A 24367-nucleotide genomic window follows, 5' to 3' on the forward strand; every position below is an offset into this window, starting at 1 on the left:
GAAGAAAATCCTCAAGCACTGATTTACCGTCAACTGATCCCGAACAGTGTGAACAGATCACCATCTGTCCTGTGTGTGTGTGTGTGTGTGTGTGTGTGTGTGTGTGTGTGTGTGTGTGTGTGTGTGTGTGTGTGTGTGTGTGTGTGTGTGTGTGTGTGTGGTGAAGAGGCAGTTCATTACCCGTGGAGCCTCCATCTGTCCGTCCTGAGCTAATGGAGCCGCCGGCTGACAGACAAACGGCTCTGAGCCAGCTGTGGTCGCTGCAGCCTCCTGAAACACACCACCCTCACTGAACAACTGTGTGTGTGTGTGTGTGTGTGTGTGTGCGTGTGTGCGTGTGTGTGTGTGTGTGTGTGTGTGTGTGTGTGTGTGTGTGTGTGTGTGTGTGTGTGTGTGTGTGTGTGTGTGTGTGTGTGCGTGTGTGTGTGTGCGCGTGTGCGTGTTCATTTTTGTGTTTTTCCAAGTGTCTGTGGTCTTTTTCCACTGTTGACAACAGAGATAAACATGTTTAGTATGAGAGTAAACAGGATTGATGGCCACACATGAGAAATAGGGCCAAAGCCTGGTGATGATGAACGCTCCCCTCCCACACACCCCATAATGGAAGGCCGAGATAGACAGGGGAGAAAGAACTGTTTTCAAATCCGCCCATGAAATATTCCACAATGTTCCACAGGGAGCGATAAGACTTCCACACAGCATTAACCGTTTTGTGTCTGGGCCTGATGTACCATCAGATTCTCAGATGAAACGAGCAGCAGGTTTCTACGTATGGCTGCAGGTTTCTACGTATGGCTGCAGGTTTCTACGTATGGCTGCAGGTTTCTACGTATCGCTGCAGGTTTCTACGTATCGCTGCAGGTTTCTACGTATGGCTGCAGGTTTCTACGTATGGCTGCAGGTTTCTACGTATGGCTGCAGGTTTCTACGTATGGCTGCAGGTTTCTATGTATGGCTGCAGGTTTCTACGTATGGCTGCAGGTTTCTGCGTATGGCTGCAGGTTTCTGCGTATGGCTGCAGGTTTCTGCGTATGGCTGCAGGTTTCTACGTATGGCTGCAGGTTTCTGCGTATGGCTGCAGGTTTCTGCGTATCGCTGCAGGTTTCTACGTATGGCTGCAGGTTTCTACGTATGGCTGCAGGTTTCTGCGTATGGCTGCAGGTTTCTACGTATGGCTGCAGGTTTCTACGTATGGCTGCAGGTTTCTGCGTATGGCTGCAGGTCAGCGCTGGTGTCAGTTTGGCTTGAATTTGTTGCAGCAGGAGGAAAGAGAGTTTTGCTCTCAGTCCTGGGAAAGTGAGCGGTGAGGAGGGAGGCTGGGGGCAGAAGAAGCAGAGCTCCTGGCTGGAGTTCAGTTTCTCAGACTCATCCAGCACAGTTCATGCACTGGTCAGGACACACACTCAGTGGGTTTCTCTAAAAGCCAAGTCTCGGAGAACGAGCTGCTAACTGACAACAATCACACTTCTGATGAATGTGGTAGCAGATTGTTTCCGCACAAGAGGAAATCTTGGCTTCTGATGTTTGAGTTTTAATCTAAATTCACCTTTCAGTGCATTATAAATGTTGGAACAACTGGCAATTATCAAAAAAGTAAAATCCAGAAAGCAAAAGGATTTCTCTTTAAACATCAGTTTCAAGCTAGGGAAGTAGCACTGTGCTATCCAACCTTTCATGACAACATGTTGCTGTTTGGAGGGATTTTACACTCAAAACACCACAAAGCAACACAGCAACGTGCAATGTCTGCACAGCCGTTGTACAGCGAGGTGGTCGGTCTGCAGCCAGACGTCACTGTTTTAAAACGCCAGCTCACCGAGGAGAACAGCACTGATGGCATCATCAAATAAATGAAAAGCAGCTGCTCCATGCTGTCAGCAGGTGATTCACACCTCTGTGAAGCTGCGCCTTGCTACACAAAACCCCTTGAAAATAGTCCCAATCATTTGTGCTGCCTTGCTAAAGAATTTCCTCAGGGATTAATAAAGTGATACTGAGGTTTTAAAGATATAACAAGTTTATCAAGAGACGATGACGTCACGCAGAGCCACACATTGTCCAAATTGAACAAAAATAGTTTGTACTGCTTCCTTATATTAACCTCAAGTTGCCTTTTGAGAGAATACATGCATACATTCGTACATTTCATACTTTACTGTAGAGAGGAGTTTATTAGAGCCTCATATAAAACCAGCAATAATGATAATAAAAATATTAAAGCAAACCGAGCTTTGCTATCGGAATAGTGTCAGTATTGGCAGATATCCAAATTCAGGTTATTGGGATCGGATTGGAAGTGAAACCACCTGGATTGGTGCTTCCCTAATTTAATGTGACTACACAGTGTTGTTGATGGTACTGAGAAGCTCAAGATCAAGTAGAAGGACTCGTCAGGGCCCCAAAGCTCAGTTCACTGCTTCCTGTGAGCTGTTGAACTGAGTCCAGTCTGGATCATTTTAGTCGTCGTACAGACGCTCTCCACCTGCAGGAGGCTGGATCAGCAGCAGCCTGAGGAGTCCATGAGGAAGGACACTCGGGGGTATGTCCATGGAATGTAAACACAGACACGCCCCCGAGTGTCCTTTCTCGTGGACTCTTCAGGCTGCTGTTGGCAGCACCAGAACCCCCTACTGTCCTCCTCGGTCACTGCTTTCTGGAAATGAGGCACCTCATCAACTCAATGCTGCTTCCTCCAGCGCCCCCCTCTGTCCTTTCCCATCAATAACATTCTCGTTGCCTGTCCTCTCCAAACAGACCTCTCTTCTTGCAGCCCCCTCGCATCTATCAGCCTCTAACAACAAAACTGTTCATGTGGACATCACATCTGTTCCACAACCATTTTATCAAAGACAAAATGAATTCCACAGGAGAGGAGTTAATCTTAGAAACTTGCTAAAAATCAAAACGGCCTCCATAGTGGGACAAAACTCCACAACAATCAAATGTGGATTGTTTAATATTTGTTTGCTCTCGTCCAAATCTTTACTTGTAAGCGATTTGAGAACTGATCACAATTTTGATTTATTATTGTTGGGCTGAAAATTCCAGTGAACTGCTCCCCAAAGTTTCTCTGACTGAGGAGAATCACCAGGGACAGTGAACAGACCATAAAACAGCAGGGGAGCGAGCCAGTTTTACGACCCCCCAGGTTGATAACCAATGAGGATGGTCGAATCCGACCCGAACACCACAGGGGTCCACAATTCAACTTGGTGAGACTCTTTTCCTACCAATACTCTCGGCTTCTCAATCTCGGTCCTACTACCCGACCCCCCCACAGCACCAGGACCCCACCACAGCACCGGGACCCCCCCACAGCACCGGGACCCCACCACAGCACCGGGACCCCCCCACAGCACCGGGACCCCACCACAACGGCACGGCCCTTAAACTCCAGACTGAGATTAGTTCATCATCAGACCAACGCTCATCATAGACTTTTCTTAGTATTTGTACTTCTCTGGCCTGTCTGCCTCTCTCTCTCTCTCTCTCTCTCTCCCTCTTCTATTCCTCTCTCTCTCTCTCTTCTATTCCTCTCTCTCCCTCTTCTATTCCTCTCTCTCTCTCTCTTCTATTCCTCTCTCTCTCTCTCTTCTATTCCTCTCTCTCCCTCTTCTATTCCTCTCTCTCCCTCTCTTCTATTCCTCTCTCTCTCCCTCTTCTATTCCTCTCTCTATCCCTCTTCTATTCCTCTCTCTCCCTCTCTTCTATTCCTCTCTCTCCCTCTTCTATTCCTCTCTCTCTCCCTCTTCTATTCCTCTCCCTCCCTGTCCTATCCCATGTACTTCTCCCCCCAACCGGTCAAGGTGGATGCCCCCCCCCCCCCCCCCCCTTCCAGAGTCTAGGCTCCGCCCCCTTTCTTCCTGAAGAGGGACTTCTTATGAACTGTTCTTCCTGAGAGGGAGTTCTTCCTGGTTTCCACTGTTGCTTGTTCCATCTGCTGCTCTGGAAGGTTTAGTTGGGTTCTGTTGTTCTCTATCATTGTAAGAGGTTCTGGAAGGTTTAGTTGGGTTCTGTTGTTCTCTATCATTGTAAGAGGTTCTGGAAGGTTTAGTTGGGTTCTGTTGTTCTCTATCATTGTAAGAGGCTCTGGAAGGTTTAGTTGGGTTCTGTTGTTCTCTATCATTGTAAGAGGTTCTGGAAGGTTTAGTTGGGTTCTGTTGTTCTCTATCATTGTAAGAGGTTCTGGAAGGTTTAGTTGGGTTCTGTTGTTCTCTATCATTGTAAGAGGCTTTGAGATGTTTGTTGATGTGATTTAGCGCTTTACAAATAAAATTGAATTGAATTGAATTGAATTGAATCTGACCGTCGAGGGAGACATAAGTCTCTGCTTTCCTCGGGATGGTATAGAGAGCATCAAGTGGGAACAAAAGAAACATCAACCCCAGCCCGCTGGACGAGCAGGACCCAGTTTGGACGACATCTTCTGTTTCCTCTATTTTTTTCTTTTTTGGGGAATTCTGGAGACCAGAGCCAAATCATCTGCCTTGCTGTCCAGCTGAAGCCAGGCCTCTGAATTCAGGACGCTGAATTCAGACCCGGTAACAACCAGTTACCACAGCCTCACAGAACCAACAGAACCGGAAGGTGAGAGCTTTTGTCTGGGCAGATATATTAGTAGAATGATGGTCTGTTGAAAATGCAATGTGTTTCAATGTGCCGCTCAGAAGGCCGCAGCATCTCATATGTTTGTGGACGCGCGTTCACGTGCAACAAACCAAGTCCGGGAATTGGGTTTTCCGCCTCAAAACCAGAGGTCCAAGTGAGCTCCAGTCCACTGGAAGTTCTGTGTGGAGGAACCAGGGTTCAGAACCGAGTGTCGCCAGAATTCTCTGTCTTTCTCTTGTCTTCACCCTCTCTCATTCTCCCCCTTTCTCCACTAACCCGAGTCTGCGCAGCCCCTGCACTCGTGTTATCTGATCAAGATAAGCTCACACACACAGCTGCATGTAACACCCATGAGCAGATCTGCCTCGATCGCAAGAGTTCTAACTGCAGGTTCCGACCTCCACTTAGGACTCCGGCGCTCGGAACTGGGCCAATGGAACCGCCCGTTCGTTACGCCCTCGGTAGACTGCCTCGCTCCGAGACCGGCCTCGCGCATGCGCGACCAACGGACGTCTTGTTTATCTGGCCGCGAAGCAACCGCCGCGTCCCCAGAAAGAGCCAGTCAAACGCCTCTAGTGGTTCATCGCAATCCCTCTGCGTGCCGCCGCACGCTTCTAGTGGTCGTCACGGTCACCACACTGACCCGCCAACGTTTGCCTCCACCTGGTGGACGTTCGAGGTCATCACACCCACTCACATTGACCCACCGACGTCTGCCTCCACCTGGTGGTCGTTCGAGGTCATTACACCACCACCCTCATCTCTACACACACACCCACACACCCACACACACACACACACACACACACACACACACACACACACACACACACACACACACACACACACACACACACACACACACACACACACACACACACACACACACACACTCTTTGTACATAGTGTTGCTGTTTAATAGATTAGATCTCCGTGTTAGATGACGTTTGCTACTTGAATGTGTTGATTTATGAGATGATTTATGAATTACTTATGAATGAATACACTTTTATTAATAAACGCCTGTTAGCTGAATTGTACGCTTCTTGGTGATTATTGTGTATTTATTGTTGACAATTCACTGGTTTGTAACAGTCTGTGCTCGGATCTCACACCTTCTATTTTATTTAAGATTGTTATATTTTATGCAAAAATATTAACTAACTTAAATAAACTTTTACAAACGAGACTGATATTTTGGTATTAGCTATTTCCAGTTTATCTGGTGGTGCCCCGATTTATTATTAATACATAAATAACACATTTATGCAAATTAATGAAACATTTTATTGATTAATTTTTTTTGATAATTTATTCATTTTTTTTAAAGTAATTACTCAATTACTTTAGGAGTTATTAATGAGTAAATGACCGTTTACTTCTATTAATAATTTCAATTATTCATAAATTACTTCCAGTGATTTATTACTTTCAGTAATCTATTACTTACAGTAATTATATGCTAATAACCAACCATAAACCCCAACATTATCCTCACTGAAATCTGGTTAAAAACAGATGAATATCTCAGCTTAAATGAAGCAACTCCCACCACTCATACTAATGATCACATCCCTGGAGAAACTGGATGTCGAGGAGGAGTAGCATCTATTTATAACTTTAGTCTTCTTTTTAATCCCACAGCTAAAACTAACCAGGAATCATTTGAAAGCCTCACTCCGACTCTCATGCACTCTGACTGGAAAACCCAGCAGCAGTTCTACTTGTCCTAGTGTCCCGTCCTCCTGGACCATATTCTGAATTTCTGTCTGAATTCTCAGACTCTATCTCTACTTTAGTACTGAGCTCAGATAAAGTCATTATAGTGGGAGACGTTATCATTCATGTAGATGTTGACAATGATAACCTTAACATTGCATTTAGTACACAATTGGATTTTCACAGAAGGTGAATGAACCCACTTGTTATTTTTCCATTGGTCCCTTGAAGATAAAAGCAACATCTCAGTGGAGGATAGCTCCATGGTACAATGATAATTTGAGAGCATTAAAGAAGTCAACACGTATACTGGAAAATAAATGGCATCTAAATTGATTAGAAGTATTTTGAACAGCCTGCAGAGATAGTTGTTAATCTATAAAAAAAAGCCCTTCGCAAAACTGGAACTGCCGACTATTCCTCCTTAATTGAAGAAAACAAGAACAATCCTAGATTTCTCTTCAGCGCTGTAGCTAGGCTGACAAAAAGTCACAGCTCTGTCGAACCTCATATCCTTTTAATTTTGAGCAGTAATGACTTCTTAAACTTCTTTAATGACAAAATTCTAACTAATAGGGATAAAATTAAAGACTCACTAGCCAAAGCTGTCACAGACCTATTAACCACATCTTCAGTTCAATCAGTAGAACCTGATTTCCAGTTATCCAGCTTCCACCTTATAGAGCTCCATGAGTTCTCCTCAATCGTGGCTTCATCTAACCAACAACATGCCTCTTAGATCCAATCCCAAAATAAACTATTTAAAGACCTTTTCCCCCTGATTAGTACATCAATACTAGATCAGATCAACCTCTCCTTAAAAACAGGATATGTACCACAAGCCTTTAAGCTTGCTGTTATTAAAGTATTTCCAGTCAGGTTTTAGAGCTCTGGTCAAAGTTACTAATGATCTTCTCATGGCCTCAGACAAAGGACTGGTCTCAGTTCTGGTCATGTTAGATGTCAGTGCTGCATACTATTGATCATAACATTCTATTACAGAGACTAGAACACGTCATTGCGCTTAAAGGTACAGCACTAAATTGGTTTCATTCATATCTATCTGACAGGTTCTACTTTGTTCATGTTCACGATGACTCTTCCGCCCAGACTGAAGTTAAACATGGCGATCCATAGGGTTCTGTCCTTGGCCCTATACCTTTCAGGGAACATTATTAGGAAACACTCCATTAACTTCCATTGTTATGCAGATGACACACGAATCGATTTATCTATGTAACCAGATGATACTGATCAAAGAGTTAAACTAGAAGCTTGTCTTGAAGGCTTGGACGAGCCGTAATTTTCTGCATCTGAACTCAGACAAAACAGAAGTTATCGTGATTGGCCCAAAATATCTCAGAGAGAAACTATCTAAAAATATAGTAACACTAGATGGTATTACTTTAACCTTCAGTACCACTGTGAGGAACCTGGGAGTTAACTTGGACCAGGATTCAGCTCCCACATTAAACAAATCTGCAGGACTGCCTTTTTTCATCTACATAATATCTCCAAAATTAGAGACATGCTGACTCGGTGATGCTGAAAAACTAATCCACGCATTTGTTACTTCGAGAGTAGACTATTGTAACTGAAACTGAAACTCCCTATTATCATGGTGTATCCGAATAATTGCTTATAAAGTCTTCAACTGATTCAAAATGCTGCAGCGAGGGTCCTGACTGGAACCAACATCAGAGATCAGCTCACTCCAATACTAACCTCGCTTCATTGGCTCCCTGTTCAATCTAGAAGAGAATTTAAAATCCTCCTTCTAACTTAGAACGCTCTTAACAACAAGGCTCCATCATATCTTAAAGAACTCTTGGTTCTCAGAGTGCTGGCTTACTGGAGGTTCCTAGCTTTTCTAAAAGTAGAATAGAGGCAGAGCTTTCAGCTTTCAGGTTCCTCTGATGTGGAACCAGATCCCAGTTTCAGTTAGGGAGGCTGAAACAGGCTCTACTGTTAAGGTTCTACTCAAGACTTTTCTATTTACTGAAGCTTACATTTCAGACTGTGTCAAGACACTCTGGAGCATTTTCCAGAAGAGCTGCCATGACTGTCCCCGACCCCCTCCACTGCTGCCTCTCTCTCACCATTTCAAGATACCATTTGAAATGGTGACACACACACACACGCACGCACGCACGCACGCACGCACGCACGCACGCACGCACGCACGCACGCACACACACACACACACTCTATCTCTTTCGCTCTACCCCTCTCTATCTCTACTGCTCTACCTCTTTATCTCTACTGCTCTACCTCCCTCTTCTACCACTCTAATGAAACATTTATTTTACTGTGTTTTTACAAAACCTTAACAAGTTGAAGCTCAGGTGAAAGAAACGCTTTATGTGTGTAAATCATTTGTTTCTCACCATCACATTGTCAGGTTTTCTCTCTGGTTGCCAGTAAAGCTTTGCTCCATTCTCCATGACTGTGAAAACTGAGAAATCAAACAAAAGACTTTGTGAGGATTTTAATGAACCACACATCCTGTCTGAGGCTCTAAACCAGCGTGGCTAAAAGTTTCACACAAAAGCACAGCCTACTGACTCAATCACCAGCTGAACAGCAACAGTTTCTCACTTTTTTAGTCAGTCGCAGCAACATTTGTTTCTGATGAGCTTTGTTCTGTTGAGAAATTCAGTACAGACATGATTTGAAATTTTGACTATTGAGGAGATTTGTCGTAAAGTACTCTGTCATTGGTCTGTAGCCTAGAACCTCTGTTTCATGCCGGGTGAGCATTCCTGTTAAACCTTACTGTTAAAACTCATATTGAATGAAATTATTATAAACACTTGTTGCAGGATGTAGTTACATTATTTTTGCCTGTTAAGTCCTGAAAGCTGGTTTCAGTCTCTGTGTTGATCAGAGGGCCGGGTGATGTCCAGGGTGGGACATCACCCTGTCTGTTTATGAAGAGCTCTGCCATCCTCACCAGCTCCTTACGGCTTCCTCACTGCTGACTGGTGAAAATAATCCAATAAGCAGCAGAGGTGATTCACTCACAAAAACACCAAGAAAACACATGGAGCTCACTCAGTAGAGAGCCGTTCAGAATGTTGTTCTGATAGTCATATCATTGTTGTGACCTTTGCAGAGTATGTGAGAAGAGCAGCAGTGTGTTCCCCTTGTCTCACAACATGGCTTCAACCCAGAAGCACACGTATACTGACCGTCCTCGCTGTGCTTTCTGAATACGTCCTGTCTGCTGCCGTGAGCCACAACTTCCTCTGGAACTTTGTCCAAGTCACAGGTCTGCAGAGGAGACAAAACCTGTAAACAGGTTGAACTGAGAGGAACTACTTACTTTTCAGTTGCACACTAATCGGCTTGCTGAAAACATGAAGCGTAAACACGCTGTTTCACTGTCTGCATTTAGAAACTGTTATGAAACTACTTTGGCGATCACATTGTCTGTGCAAGCGTTCGGTAAGACACATATTCATTCACAACCAGCTGCACAGGACAGGACAGGACAGGAGGACCTGGAACCAATAGCTTTCACATGCTTCATTGTCCAGATGCAGACAGTGAAAGGATTGAAGCTCTACAATCAGGTTAATACATCTTCAAACCTGAAAGAAGAGCGCCAGTGTTCCCATCACAACTCCCTCAGGCTGCCTTTATTGGTAGTGTTTACAGCCCTGCAGCCGCACTATCTATGTGGCCCATCAGCAACAGTAACATAAAACTCTTGATGGGTGTGTTTTGCTGTTCAACACAGAGAAAACTGGAGAAATAAAGCAGGTCCTCACCGAGTTTGTGTGTGGAGACTCCGAACCGCTGGCCCTCTTGGCTTTCTGAGCCAGAGATGTCCCAAACCTCAGAGCTTCATACACCGGGTCCACCTTATTCCCGCAGGCTGCAGACAAGCGCAGCGGTCATTTACACAACTAGTCTGAAACATATCACTCAGTATTTTCAGTGACTCATACCCTTTGGACCTCAACTGGTCCGAAGCAATAAAATCAAAGTATAGAAGTACTACTGCAGTCTGAAGATTGGTGCACTTTGTACAGACCACATTATTTATTGAAGGTGATTCACTTCAGACTGAGACAAAGTTTGGATGTTTTTTACTAAACGTTTGCTGTTTTTTTAGCTGGTATTTTTTAGAAACAGCTTGAGTTCCACTTGTTGGATACGTCAAAAAAAAACTGAAAAAAAAACCTTTCCTGAATCGCAGTCCTGCTTATGAGCTCCACAGGTCCAGTCAGGAGTTTTTCGGCTCATGTGTGAGGAGATGACCAGTCACAATGGAGGCAGTTTGTCAGAATTTAGCAGCTCTTCTCCAACAAAGTGAATATGTCCTGTACATTTCCTTCACGATCATCTGCATATGAGGTGAAAATTTCTTCATACAGACCATAGATCTATTTAACTATAGACCGCTCACCCAAGGCTCCTGGCCAGCGCCACTATGGTGAATAGGCACTGACTTCCAGTAGCTGTCAAAAGTCAGCAGCCGGCAGCCTTATAATGAGAGAAAGTTCAGCTGCACTGAGTCTTAACAACCACCTGGCTATTCAAAATGAGCCATAAGCTGAGGTTAAAGGAGTGAAGTGCAATTAGGATTCACATCTCCCATTCTTTGTTGTCAAAGTAACTGCTATTTAACATATAAACCATGATAAAGGAACAACGTGGTACTTTACAAATAAACACAGTCATTACCTTTATGACAATCAAAGGAGCTGAAATACATATTAGACACAAGAAAAATCTCTCATAAAAGCTGATGTCTATTAAAAAACTATTTTTAATAAATGTATTGAGTTGTTTATATATCATTATATATATAGTACTTCTGCTACTGATTCTTAAATAGAATGGGCTTTGGTCAAAGCCTTTCTCACTGATATTCCCTCCAGAGTGAGATAGTGAGATTCACAGTGTGAAACCTCCACAAGCTCAGACATATCTCACACATCGTGTCATGCTCCTTGGTGTTGTCATCAGAAGTCAAAGGTCAATGACCGTCAGTGTATGTCTATGGTATGTCTATGGTATGTCTATGGTATGTCTATGGTTCAGACACTGGGTACATCCGAATTGTCCCTCCTATCTCTTTTCCTATCTACTTTTCCTTCACCCCGGAAGTGTTTCAGTGGTGGCCATGATAAGGAACGTTCAAATTCTCAATAAGCAAACGAAAGGAGGCTCCTTGCTTCCTTTAGAACCTCCTTTAGCCTAGGAACCACTGATGCTTCCTTTAGAACCTCCTTTAGCCTAGGAACCACTGATGCTTCCTCTAGAACTTCCTTTAGCCTAGGAACCACTGATGCTTCCTCTAGAACCTCCTTTTGCCTAGGAACCACTGATGCTTCCTCTAGAACCTCCTTTAGCCTAGGAACCACTGATGCTTCCTCTAGAACCTCCTTTTGCCTAGGAACCACTGATGCTTCCTCTAGAACCTCCTTTTGCCTAGGAACCACTGATGCTTCCTCTAGAACCTCCTTTAGCCTAGGAACCACTGATGCTTCCTCTAGAACCTCCTTTTGCCTAGGAACCACTGATGCAGCCTTTACCAAAAGAGATGAGATGATGTTCCCCCACAATTCTTTGCTGCAACAACATTTCGGAGGACCCACTCATCTGAGCGTTCAGGGAAACTCACCATGACTCAAAGCAGATCATGTTAAATTACCAATGCAATGATCTGCCTTAAACAACTTTAGATAATCTAAAACCGATATCCCGACTATGAATGTTATGCGGATGTTGTAAAACAAATTTTCTGTTTGATTGGTTATTTATTCAACTGGCAGCCTCTTTTCCCTTGATTTCAATTCAAACTTTGTGATATTTGAGATTATATCAGTGGTTAGAGGCACAGGGGAACGTGTTTGAAATGTTTTTTCTAACATTTAACAAGGAGGAGGAACTGACAGGTTTACTTTCTTTATGTTAGGTTACATTACAGACACACAGCACTGACTAGTGGTTGGCATGTGTACAACAGTGTTTTCAACGTTCTCAAGTTTCTATGTCATTGTTATCATTATGAAAAATACTAATGTAACCTCTCTGAAATGAAACAGATTGTTCTGGTACAAGGAAGTCACTCATGTTAATGTCACATAGTTATTGTAAAAGGTGCTGATAAATGTGTTTTTAATTGAAAAAACTAATTTATTATCATCTTTGAAAGACTGAATTGAAGTTGAACCGCAGGCCAATCGAGACCCTCTGGCTTGCCCTCAGGCCACACATATGATGGCAGAACACAAGTTATGACGCAGATGAGCGAGCTCACCAATGGGCATGACTTCTTTGATGCAGCCGTACTGTTCCTGGATCAGTAATGGAGAGCTGTAGTAACGCCGAAAACCTTTTGGCTGCAGAGAGAGAGAGAGAGAGAGAGAGAGAGAGAGAGAGAGAGAGAGAAATGGTAAATGGACTTCAATTATATAATGCTTTTCAACTGCGTGAGCATTCCCAAAGCGCTTTACATTGTTAATCACATTCACCTATTCACACACACATTCACGCACCAATGGAGGGTGCTGCCATGCAAGCCATTGGGAGCAATTTGGGGTTCGGTGTCTTGCTCAAGGACACTTTGGCATGGTGACAGGTGGAGATGGGAATCAAACCTGCAACCCACCGAGCTATGTCGTCCCGAGAGAGAAGGAGAAAGAGACAGAGAGAGAGAGGGAGATTTTTTATTTTTTTAAAGTCTTTTTAAAGACTTTATTTACATTTCATAGTGACACACACTATTTAAAAAAAAACCAAACAAAACAAAACATTTTCACATTCGAATTCAGGTGTAAAATAAAAACAGTTCACATTTATTCTGGCATTTTCCATTTGAGTCCATCGACAGTCTGCTCTGCCGTTCAGCTCAGTCTGGTTCAGACCTTCATGCACCATCGATACAGTGCGTGTTCTTCCAGTGGAAACAGGTCAATGACCCTGACTCCACATTGGACACGAACAGTCCAGAACAATCCTCCACATGGGACACGAACAGTCCAGAACAATCCTCCACCTGGGACACGAACAGTCCAGAACAATCCTCCACCTGGGACACTAACAGTCCAGAACAATCCTCCACATGGGACACGAACAGTCTAGAACAATCCTCCACCTGGGACACGAACAGTCCAGAACAATCCTCCACCTGGGACACTAACAGTCCAGAACAATCCTCCACATTGGACACGAACAGTCCAGAACAATCCTCCACCTGGGACACTAACAGTCCAGAACAATCCTCCACATGGGACACGAACAGTCTAGAACAATCCTCCACATGGGACACTAACAGTCCAGAACAATCCTCCACATGGGACACGAACAGTCCAGAACAATCCTCCACCTGGGACACTAACAGTCCAGAACAATCCTCCACATGGGACACGAACAGTCTAGAACAATCCTCCACATGGGACACTAACAGTCCAGAACAATCCTCCACATGGGACACGAACAGTCCAGAACAATCCTCCACCTGGGACACTAACAGTCCAGAACAATCCTCCACATGGGACACGAACAGTCTAGAACAATCCTCCACATGGGACACTAACAGTCCAGAACAATCCTCCACATGGGACACGAACAGTCCAGAACAATCCTCCACCTGGGACACTAACAGTCCAGAACAATCCTCCACATGGGACACGAACAGTCCAGAACAATCCTCCACATGGGACACGAACAGTCCAGAACAATCCTCCACATGGGACACTTACAGTCCAGAACAATCCTCCACATGGGACACTAACAGTCCAGAACAATCCTCCACATGGGACACTAACAGTTCAGAACAATCCTCGACCTGGTACACTAACAGTCCAGAACAATCCTCCACATGGGACACTTACAGTCCAGAACAATCCTCCACATGGGACACTAACAGTTCAGAACAATCCTCGACCTGGGACACTAACAGTCCAGAACAATCCTCCACATGGGACACTTACAGTCCAGAACAATCATCCACATGGGACACTTACAGTCCAGAACAATCCTCCACATGGGACACGAACAGTCCAGAACAATCCTCCACCTGGGACACGAACAGTCCAGAACAATCCTCCACATGGGACACGAACAGTCCAGAACAATCCTCCACCTGGGACACTTACAGTCCAGAACAATCCTCCACCTGGGACACGAACAGTCCAGAACAATCCTCCACATGGGACACGAACAGTCCAGAACAATCCTCCACATGGGACACTTACAGTCCAGAACAATCCTCCACATGGGTCTCTAGCAGTCCAGGTCAGTCTGCTTGACCCGGGCAGATCATTAAATCCAGGAAAGGGTCCTCTGGATCTGGGGTTTCCTCCCCACATACTGCACATCCTCCAAAGACAGGTCCTCGGAGAGTGTGTCCAACCATTTCTCCAACAAATGTTCTGCATGGTGGCCCAGGTGGACTGACCTAAGTCTCACGCTTACCCCGCTACACTGCCTCCGGCGCCTCAGCAGGAGGACGGAGATCAGGCTGTCCGGCATTGGATCTCCGGAGGGTTTAAATCCTGGATGGAATAATGACATTGAGTTCTGATTTCAAGGAGTTTGGTTCCTCTGTACTTTAAGCACTGAGTACATGACAAAGTAAACCAAACACACAAATGCAAATAAAAGCTGCTGTAGATTTGAGCGCACCGAGCTGCAGCAGCCATGTTAGACATTTAGGAACAAAGGTTGCTTTCAATTAAAAATTGCAGCTGAAGTCATCTTCATAATTTTCACACTTAAATTTTGGCCCTATGTTTGACTCCTCAAAAATACCAGGAAACCTAATTCAATTAAAGGGTGTGTTCTTTTTTAATGGCAGCATTGTTCTTTTCCTTTGAGCCACATAAGAACAAATGGTGACGACATGGATCAACATAACAGAATAAATGAGCTCAGCACACATAGTTGCATGGTGACAGAAACACATCAGACTTTAGTCTGAACTAAATACTGGATTAGTTTGACTTTAAGCAAATTATTATAGTTTGACAAATGTATAACAAAAAACTAAATACATGTGCCATACCTTTACCCATTACAGAGCACAACTAAAATGTGAGTGAACTGAAAGTTTTAACCTCAACATGATATTTGAAGACAAAATCACACATTTTTAACCATTTCCAAAGTATAAAAATGAGCTTTAATATAAATATTGCCTCTATACTATTAAGTACAACACAATGTTATTCACACAAATGTGCAGCAGATAAGTCTGAATGTGTGGAGTGCACATTTTGTAAATGATAAATGTATCAAAAGTGTAATACCAAGCTATCATAAGAAACATCACAATAAATAACTTTCTATTTATTAGGACAAAGCTTTTGTATATTGCATTTCCTTCAGTTAAGCATTGTTACACTGTTGGAAAACCTCAGCAGATGTTGGAACACCGTGCCGTTAAAGGGTTTTACTGATCTTCCTGTCACGTCCTCCTCCAAAGACATTCATCTTTTACATTCGTATTACCTGCCTGTACACCATCCCGTCAATACTGCCCCATCAGAAAACCGAAAATTTGAAATATCCTGGGATTATCTCAGCACACCGATGATTAACTAGTTTTATTATTAATCAGTTGTATCCCACCAAACATGATTCAGATGCTGTTCCCCACAGGATCAATATTCCCTGAATAAAGTATTCACTTTATACAGGATGTCTGTCTCCATTTAATGTATTGAAGATCTCGGTGGTGAAATCTGCATCACTAATGAGCCCTGATTAATTCTTCATTTGACATGTGTCACTAGCAGATGGCTGAAACGAGCTGAGCTGTTTCGGCCTGTCAGAAGAGCTCAAACTTCCTCCAGCAAACTGCCGGTAGAGACACCACCATACACTGAGAACACGTTCGTTCTCTCTCTCAGGTCTCACAGAAATGCTGCAAGGAGGGACCCAAACGCAGACTCACAGAGGTCCATAAAATCAGGTTTATTGCACAGAAGAGGAGGGAAGACGAGGGAAGACGAGGGAAGACGAGGGACACACGAGCAACATGTAGACAAGATGAGCTGCCAAAGACAACAGAGGGAGAGGGTTTAAATCCACAGGGAAAGGGTGGACACAGGTGGAACTCGTAACAAAGGGAGCAGACAGAGGGAGAAGATCATAGGTTGATTGGAAACATGAGGTGAGTCACACAGAGACCTGACAGGAGGTCTTTTTGTAGAAAAGAATGTTTTTCTTGTACTGTCTCCAACAGCAATTGTGATGAGTCAGATATTTTAAGTGGGCATGGTCAATGTGGAAAAGGGCAAAGACATGAAATGTGTTGATCAGTTCTGACTTTATCATGGGATTGTGTTTCACTGTATTTAAACCAGTGCTGTCAAATAATTGGAATGTTTAATCAGATTAATCACAGGGCTGCTGTGGATTAATCACAATTTAATATTATTGATTTCTAATCAATATCAGTCAATAACGTTTCATTTTGCATGAGAAAACCAACTGAAGAAAAAGGAGAACATACTTGCACTATCTTAAAGATAGTGCAAGTATGTTCTCCTTTTATTGTAACATTTAGTTTCATTTAGCTTCCATTAGAATAGATTGTGTTGTATCATTGGTATGGTATTGTTTGTGAGTTTGGAGCCCAATCTGAGCCAGAAGGAGAAGTTCAGACTCTGTGGCTGCAGCAGGATGAACACTCGCTCTGGCTCACTGTAAGGCGAATTGTTTTTATCTCCCTGTGGGAGGGTCAAAGCCAGTATCTCTACCAGAGGGAGGAGTTATTTCCCCTCATGATATCAAGAAGAGAAGATCTCTGATTCACCTGTATGAGGCTACATTCACTAAAAACTGGAGCAAGGGAGGGAGATGAATGACTTTCTTCACTTCTGGGGCCTCGAAAAGGCTGTGAGGACACATTAGAGAGAGAATTTTCAATAATATGAGACCCTTAAAATGTTATTGTATTGTTGGCAGTTGTAATGATGCAGACAAACTGCAGTGTGGTGAATCTACCATCACCTTTAAAGAAAAAGGAGAAACGTCTCTGCCTATGAAGCAGTAACAGTCCCAGACTTCATCATTATGTAGTAACCAGCCCTGCAGATCTGAGGCCAAGCAGGGAGGTCTTCACTTCATATAAAACAACACATCAGCATGGACAGAAATGTCTGAAAGTGTGTGAAATAAGAGATTATCCTGAAATGGTGTTTAGTAAAGCATGAAGTCACTTGCTTTCTTTCTGAAGGGTTTTTTATGCCAAGAGAACACGCATGACCACACAAGTGTCCAAGTTTAGAGTTAGCTGAAAATAGAGTTGTACTCCACTGGGAAACTTCCTGTTTTATTCACGACCTCTCAACCTCATTTTCCACTCCTGAGACAGATCATATCTTCAGGCCTCATCCCTCGGGCATCTGATGGAAAGACCTCAGGAAAACACAGCCTCCATCTCCTCCATATCACTTCTATTTGATTCATTTTGCAACTGATTCCAGTTTGATTTGTTGGAGTGTGGGAATACTGTGAAGGACAAAGAAAGAAACTACACTGAGCTTCTTTCCTTTCAAACAAAACCACGGGTCACTATTACCTGTGTGTGTGTGTGTGTGTGTGTGTGTGTGTGTGTGTGTGTGTGTGTGTGTGTGTGTGTGTGTGTGTGTGTGTGTGTGTGTGTGTGTGTGTGTGTGTGTGTGTGTGTGTCAAACCTAAAAACTCTTTTCTTTCAGTTCAAAGATGACTCAGGACATTCTGATAATAAAATAGATATATATGCAATATAATACATTTTATTTGTAATGCACTTTTCATTTAAAAATCTCAAAGTGCCACAAGCACATTAAAAAGAAGCAACAAAAAAAACCCAAAAAATAAGAATTTAAAAAGAGTCATGAGAGAGTTAAAAGCCTCATTAAAGAGGTAGGTCTTCAAATGCTTTTTAAAAGAAGCCACAGTCTCTGGAGTCCGGAGGTGGCTGGGTAGGGAATTCCACAGACGTGGTGCAGCAGCACAAAATGCCTGCTCTCCCATGGTCTGGAGTTTGGTTCTGGGGGGGTGGAGGAGGAGTTGGTGTGCAGAGCGTGGTGTGTTGATTCTGGCAGGGATGGGAAGCAAGTACCGTGTGTGGAGTATTGGAATGATGTGCTCATGTTTTCCGACTGTCAGTAGGATCGGAGCAGGGCTGTTCCCGATGAGCTGGAGCTTTTGGAGAGTTTTGATAGTGATGAATGAAGAGGGCATTGCAGTAGTCCAGCCTGGAGGAGATGAAGGCGTTGTCAGATTATTTTAACTTGAATTCTTCTATGGAGTCTGCTGTTTTAGCTTCACTGTTAGAGACAATAGGATTGCATCCTCCCATGTGTTTTTACCTCCATTTTCCTCCATGTTGGTTGCATTGATACTCAGACAATAAACAATAGCCTGCTGATGTGTAAACAAGGACGTGACTGCAAACTGGAGCCTCAAGAACAGAGTCCTGTGATTGGCTCAGAGTGTAACACAGGAGGCGGTTCACAGAGATGGAAGGAGAACCGCCTCTCTGATTTAAAAGTCAATGTTGGTTCTGTTCATTCGTAGCAAGCTCAGATCTGTTGTTCTTAAGCCAGCCACAGTTTAGGACCATGCAGAATCATGAGATTATAGATTAAATTAATCTAACAATTGGTGACCCTCCGACGCTGAACTGTGAATGTTCGCTGGCTGTTGGAACAACGGAGGTGGGTGAGAATTCCAGCATGCTTGGCGCCACCACAGCAGGTAAGCAGGACACTTATTCTGACCTGCTGTGGAAAGTTTCTGGAATGTCCATCTTACTCCTAAGCGAAACTGATATCGAATTTTATAGAAGTTTTTTTTTTTTTGTAACCACATGGCAGTTTGTACAGGTTTGTATAGTCAAAGTACTGAAGTAGTAGTAGCGTCAGATAACACACGGTGTGCTTTATCCAAGTAATTGTTGTTAAGAACACAGCCCTGCAGTGTGTTCTCACGGTGGTGATATTGTGTACACGTGAGTTTGATAATTGCTTGGGATACCAGGGATACCAGGTCCTCAGTTTGGGGCAACTGTGACATATTTCATAGAAATATAGTAGACGCGGGCTAGATTAGTAGTTGTGTCAGGTAATGCACAGGATGTTTACCCGGGTGTATTGTGATTTGATCGCCTGTTACAGCTCAAGCGTCTGGAACACTGAGCCCACAGATTGGGGAATCTGTGATGTAATTCCCAGAATTACATAAATGTAGTTAGAGTTTTAAGGATTTAACTTTTGTGCATTGGGCAGTGGAGTCATAATGTTTGTGAGACTCAGATAAATAATAAAACTGGTAATAAGTAGTGATGCACATGTGGTTTTGGAGTCAGATTGGAGGTTAACTGTGTTGATTTGTTGCACGTTTGATTGTTTTCTGTGGACGCGTTGCAACGTTATTGTGCCAAGTGATTAAAATCACTTAGTTGTGTGAGTGGAAAGGGTTTTGTGTTGGTGAGCTGCAGGGCTGCAGCTCCATGAAAGTGTGTGTGTGTGTGTGTGTGTGTGTGTGTGTGTGTGTGTGTGTGTGTGTGTGTGTGTGTGTGTGTGTGTGAGAGAGAGAGAATCAGTGTTGTAGAAACAGGATTTGTTTCTTAAAGATGGCTGTACTGGTAAAAAGAAGGTCTATGGTTCCAAAATGGTGTCTGTAACTTGGAGACAATGCCATGAGGCAACTTGTGAACATTTGTTGCCTGACCCTCCCCCGTCTGAGAACAAAAGGTTGAGGGTCTTGGGGGAGAAATCTTTTGTGTGAGTGAAACTCCTGTGCGAATGAGGCCCCATTTACCCGACAACGAATTAGAGTGTATCAGCAAAACTTTCTTCACTTTTGGGGGGTCCGTTTACACGACACCAGTGTTCTGATCCACTGTATCCACAAAGTTTTTAATCCGGCTCCCAAGGTGGAAAGATTCTATCATCGTGCAAATCCCTCCTGGAGAGACTGATGGAGGCTACAGAGCCTGTTACTGCTCATCTCCCCCTCCCTCCTGCTCATCCAGTTGTAAACAAACATGGCGGCCCGTGGTGGTACGCCCCGTGGTGGTACGCCCCGTGGTGGTACGCCCCGTGGTGGTACGCCCCGTGGTGGTACGACCCGTAGTGGTACGACCCGTAGTGGTACGACCCGTAGTGGTACGACCCGTAGTGGTACGACCCGTAGTGGTACGACCCGTAGTGGTACGACCCGCGGTCCATATTCTAGTTTTATCCTCCAGATCAGTAGTTTAATAGTTGAGACTCTCCCTGATAGAATCCGGTTCCTCATCAGTCCACTAGGATGTCAGGTTCTCTACATTTTCTTCACCTTTATAGTGTTTTGTTCTCTGCACACGTCTGTGTAGTTTCATTACAAAATCAAGCAACAGCGCCCTCCTGTGGCCCGGCAGACTAACTACATTGTTGTCTCTGTGTCCGCTGCTGCAGTGGAAACACTCTCCTTTTTTAGCGGATTAGGTGTTGTCACGTGAAACGTTGTCGTGGAAACGGGGCCTGAAATGCAAGTTGATTAGAGCCTCCTTTTGGATGTAAATCTTCTGAATGAGTACTGTATGACTGAGATTTTCAAACTTTCAATGTTTTCTATTGTGTGGGGTAGACTCAGTGGTGACTCGGTACAAAAGTAAACTTTCTTTGCACCGAGTACCATACTGACTGGAATTAAATGTGGCTTTAATTCCAGATAACAGCTGATGGGGAGAAAAATTAAGAAAAAGAAATGAATGGAATGACTAAGTCCTCAAAGGGGAGGCCTTTTGGTATGACGAATGATCTAACTGTGGTGTAAAGAAATCCCAATTTTTTTATTTTTTTGACTTTCTTGGTGAAAGTTAATCAAGTTAATTTAAGATGTATTGCAGATATGGGACACAGATGGACCCATCCAGTGTGAAGGGGGACGCCCTGGCAACACTGGACGGGCTCGGTCAGAGAAAGAGAGAAGCTTGAAACTGTTTTTGGGTAGTTAGAAAAGAGTGCCATTTTTTTTTCTCTCAGTGATCATTGGGAGTCCTTTACGACATAGAATGATAATTATATTGAAATCTACAGCCGACAGAGGCCTGCTTTGAAATTAAAAAACTGAGTAATCTATAAAATTAACCTGTGAAAATTGTGTTAAAAGTTTGGAAACTGAGTGCTTAAATTGTTTAATGCTGGTCAAAGTAGTGGTAAACTCAGTAAATTATTAGATTTTTAAAATGGGATAGTATAAAATGGCTTAGTTAAGAATTGGACGATGTAAATTCAGTAAAAATGGATTTTCTGTTTTGATTTTTGTTTGAGTTTGAATGATTGTGTGTATGAGTTCACTTTGCAGCTCTAATGATGCTGAATGGTAACAACTGTTGTGGTACACAATCTAAGGAGAGACTGAGTAGTTCAACGATCACATTGTTAATAGAGTGGTGAAAAAATGATGTTATTAATGTTTGTGTTCTTTGAGTTTTGTTTGTTTTACATAATTGTGAATAGGCGATGGCCACTCTGATCTGCAGTCCTCCACCCTGCTCCATCACCACCAGCGACTCAGGATGTGGACTTCACTGGAACATTAAGTACAGACTTGAATATAAACAGTAAGGGTGGCTGTATCCAGGTTTTTTGTCATTGTTTGGTGATGACTGTGTGTTGTGTTTTTTCTGCCCTGTTGAGATTCTATGCAGAACTGGAGGTGCAGCTTTGAGAGCAGAGAACACACAATGGAACCGAGAGAGAACAGGCTCTAGTGGAGCTCAGAGGAGCTGGTGGAGTGATGATGGACCAGAGTGAGGAGGATTGTGGAAGTGGTGGATTTGCCTGAGAACTTGGACAATTCTGATGTGATGTGATGTGATGTGAAATGGATAAAGGTTGGAACATGAACACTCACAGAAGGGAAGCAGACACACAGCCATGAAGTGGTGACGACCAACAGAGTAAACATAATTATTTAGATAGATTTGTATGATTTAAGTGTTGGTAATTGGTCGATCATAAATGAAGATGTGTTGGACTGTCTCATGATCTGATGTGAGATTTTAAAGATGGACCAAAAGAAGGACGGATGTTGAAGACGCCACCGACCATGTGGTGAGAATGTTTTTGTTTAATAAATAATTGTGTAACTTCGTAACTCTCAGATCTGTTGCTTCCATAAGCCAGCCATAGTTTTAGGAACATGCAGAATCTCGAGAAGTTAGATAGATAAAATTAATCTCACAGCGTGGAAGAGCCTCTCAGTGTCGGGTATGGTGAGGCAGGGATGGAGGCTGGAAGAAACAGGATTTACACAGACGCTTGATATGATTTTCAAAAGTTAGGTGAGGCTCCAGTCTCACACCGAGGTTGGTGACAGCTGATGAAAGGGGGATATTTTGTCTAGAAAAGGAGATAGTGGTTATGGAGGATGATTGGACCTGGTCAGGGGTGCCAACAATTATGGCTTTGGATTTTGTGCAGTTTAGCTGAAGGAAGTTTTGACTCATCCATACCTCTATCTCCTCCAGGCAAGCAGTGAGTGCTGAGAGTGATGATGATGGTGATGATGATGATGATGATGATAGAGCAGTTGAAGAGAATGAATCATTTTTCATGTATAGGTGGGTGTCGTCGGCATAACAGTGAATTGAAATTCCATACTGGCCGATGACATGACCAAGGGGGAGCATGTAGATGATGAAAATTAAGGGGCCAGGGACGGACTCTTAGGGGACACCGCAGGTAACCAGAAGAATGTAAGACCTTAGAGTACCCATGCTGACAAACTGCGTCCTCCCAGACAGGTAGGATTTAAACCAATCCAAGGCATAATTTAAAAGTCCAATGTCTTCACAGTGGTGTTTGAGGAGAATGAGGTGGTCCACAGTGTGAAATGCTCCTGTCAGGTCAAAGGTCAAGGAGGGAAGGAGACCCAGCATTAGCTGCCATTAGAAGATCGTTGGTGACATGTACCAGAGCAGTTTCTGTGTTGTGGTGTTGGTGATGATAACTTCCCCCTAGGTGTGTGGTTTGTCTATATGTGTTTGCCCTGTGATAGACTGGCGACTGCCCTCTGATTGGATCATCAGAGTTTACTCACCTGAGCAAGCTAACTGCATCTGTCATGACCAGCATGAGCAAAAAGTAGTAGTGCTAGTATAGTTGTGTTGATTTTCCTATTCCCCAAAAAACTCACCATAAAGAGCTGAAGGACTACAGACCAGGGGCCCTGACCTCTGTGCTGCTTAAATGCATGGAGCAAGTGGTCAGAGACTGGATGTCAGACATGCTCTCCCAAAAACGGGACCCTTTTCAGTTTTTCTATAAGGCAAAAGGTGGAGTAGAGGATGCAGAGGATATCCCACACTTTTAGAGACTGTCACCAAACACCTGGACTCTGCACACCCCACACCAGGATTGTATTCATGGATTTCTCCTCTGCTTTTAATACTGTGCACACAGACAACTTACTGCACCACCTCTCACACGTTCAGGTTCACCCGACCCTGATTTTATGGATTCGGAATTTTTTGCATGACAGGCATGGCAGGTGTTTCTAAGGTGGATATAAATCCAGCAAAGATTTTAACCACAGGCGTCCCTCAAGGATGTGTTTTATCCCCCAATCACTATTCTGTGTACACCAACAACATCTCTTGTAACAGTAAAGGAGTGATACTGTTTAAATATGCAGACGACATGGCCCTGGTGGGTCACCTGCCAGACGGCACTGCACTCACCCGCTACCAGCAGACGGTCAATGACCTGGTCCATGAGTCTGATAAAAACTCCCTCGAGCTGAAACTTTCAAAAACAACAGAGTTGTGCTGTGGGGGCGGAGGTCAGTGTATTGCACGCCTTTTTACTCCTCTCAGTGTCCAGGGTCAGTCTGTCAAGCAGGTTGAATTTTTTTAAATATTTAGGAACAGTAATCAACAACAGCCTGTCATTTGCAAACCACACTGACTATACTGTAGAACTTGTGAGGAGTTGTCACCGCTCTTACCGGCTCCACTGGGTGGACATGTCACTGTGCACCGTCACAACAACCTGCGTGACGCGGACAACGGACAGGTTTTCCTGCAAAACTTCAAGCT

At 43.7% G+C, this 24367-nt stretch overlaps 1 protein-coding gene across 2 annotated transcripts in view; it reads right to left on the minus strand.

Moving 5' to 3' along the window:
• Window positions 1-24367, minus strand: part of stac (SH3 and cysteine rich domain) — a 71472-nt gene that overhangs the window by 12416 nt on the left and 34689 nt on the right. For both annotated transcript variants that reach the window (XM_080480842.1, XM_080480843.1), the window contains exons 4-7: window positions 12602-12683; window positions 10101-10207; window positions 9519-9600; window positions 8715-8782 (exon numbers count right to left, since the gene is read on the minus strand). In XM_080480842.1, coding sequence (XP_080336968.1) covers window positions 8715-8782; window positions 9519-9600; window positions 10101-10207; window positions 12602-12683 — 339 coding nt within the window. The remainder of the gene's footprint in view (window positions 1-8714; window positions 8783-9518; window positions 9601-10100; window positions 10208-12601; window positions 12684-24367) is intronic.

Source organism: Lipophrys pholis (genome assembly GCF_963383615.2).
Source record: "Lipophrys pholis genome assembly, chromosome: 14".
Taxonomy (NCBI): Eukaryota; Metazoa; Chordata; class Actinopteri; order Blenniiformes; family Blenniidae; genus Lipophrys; species Lipophrys pholis.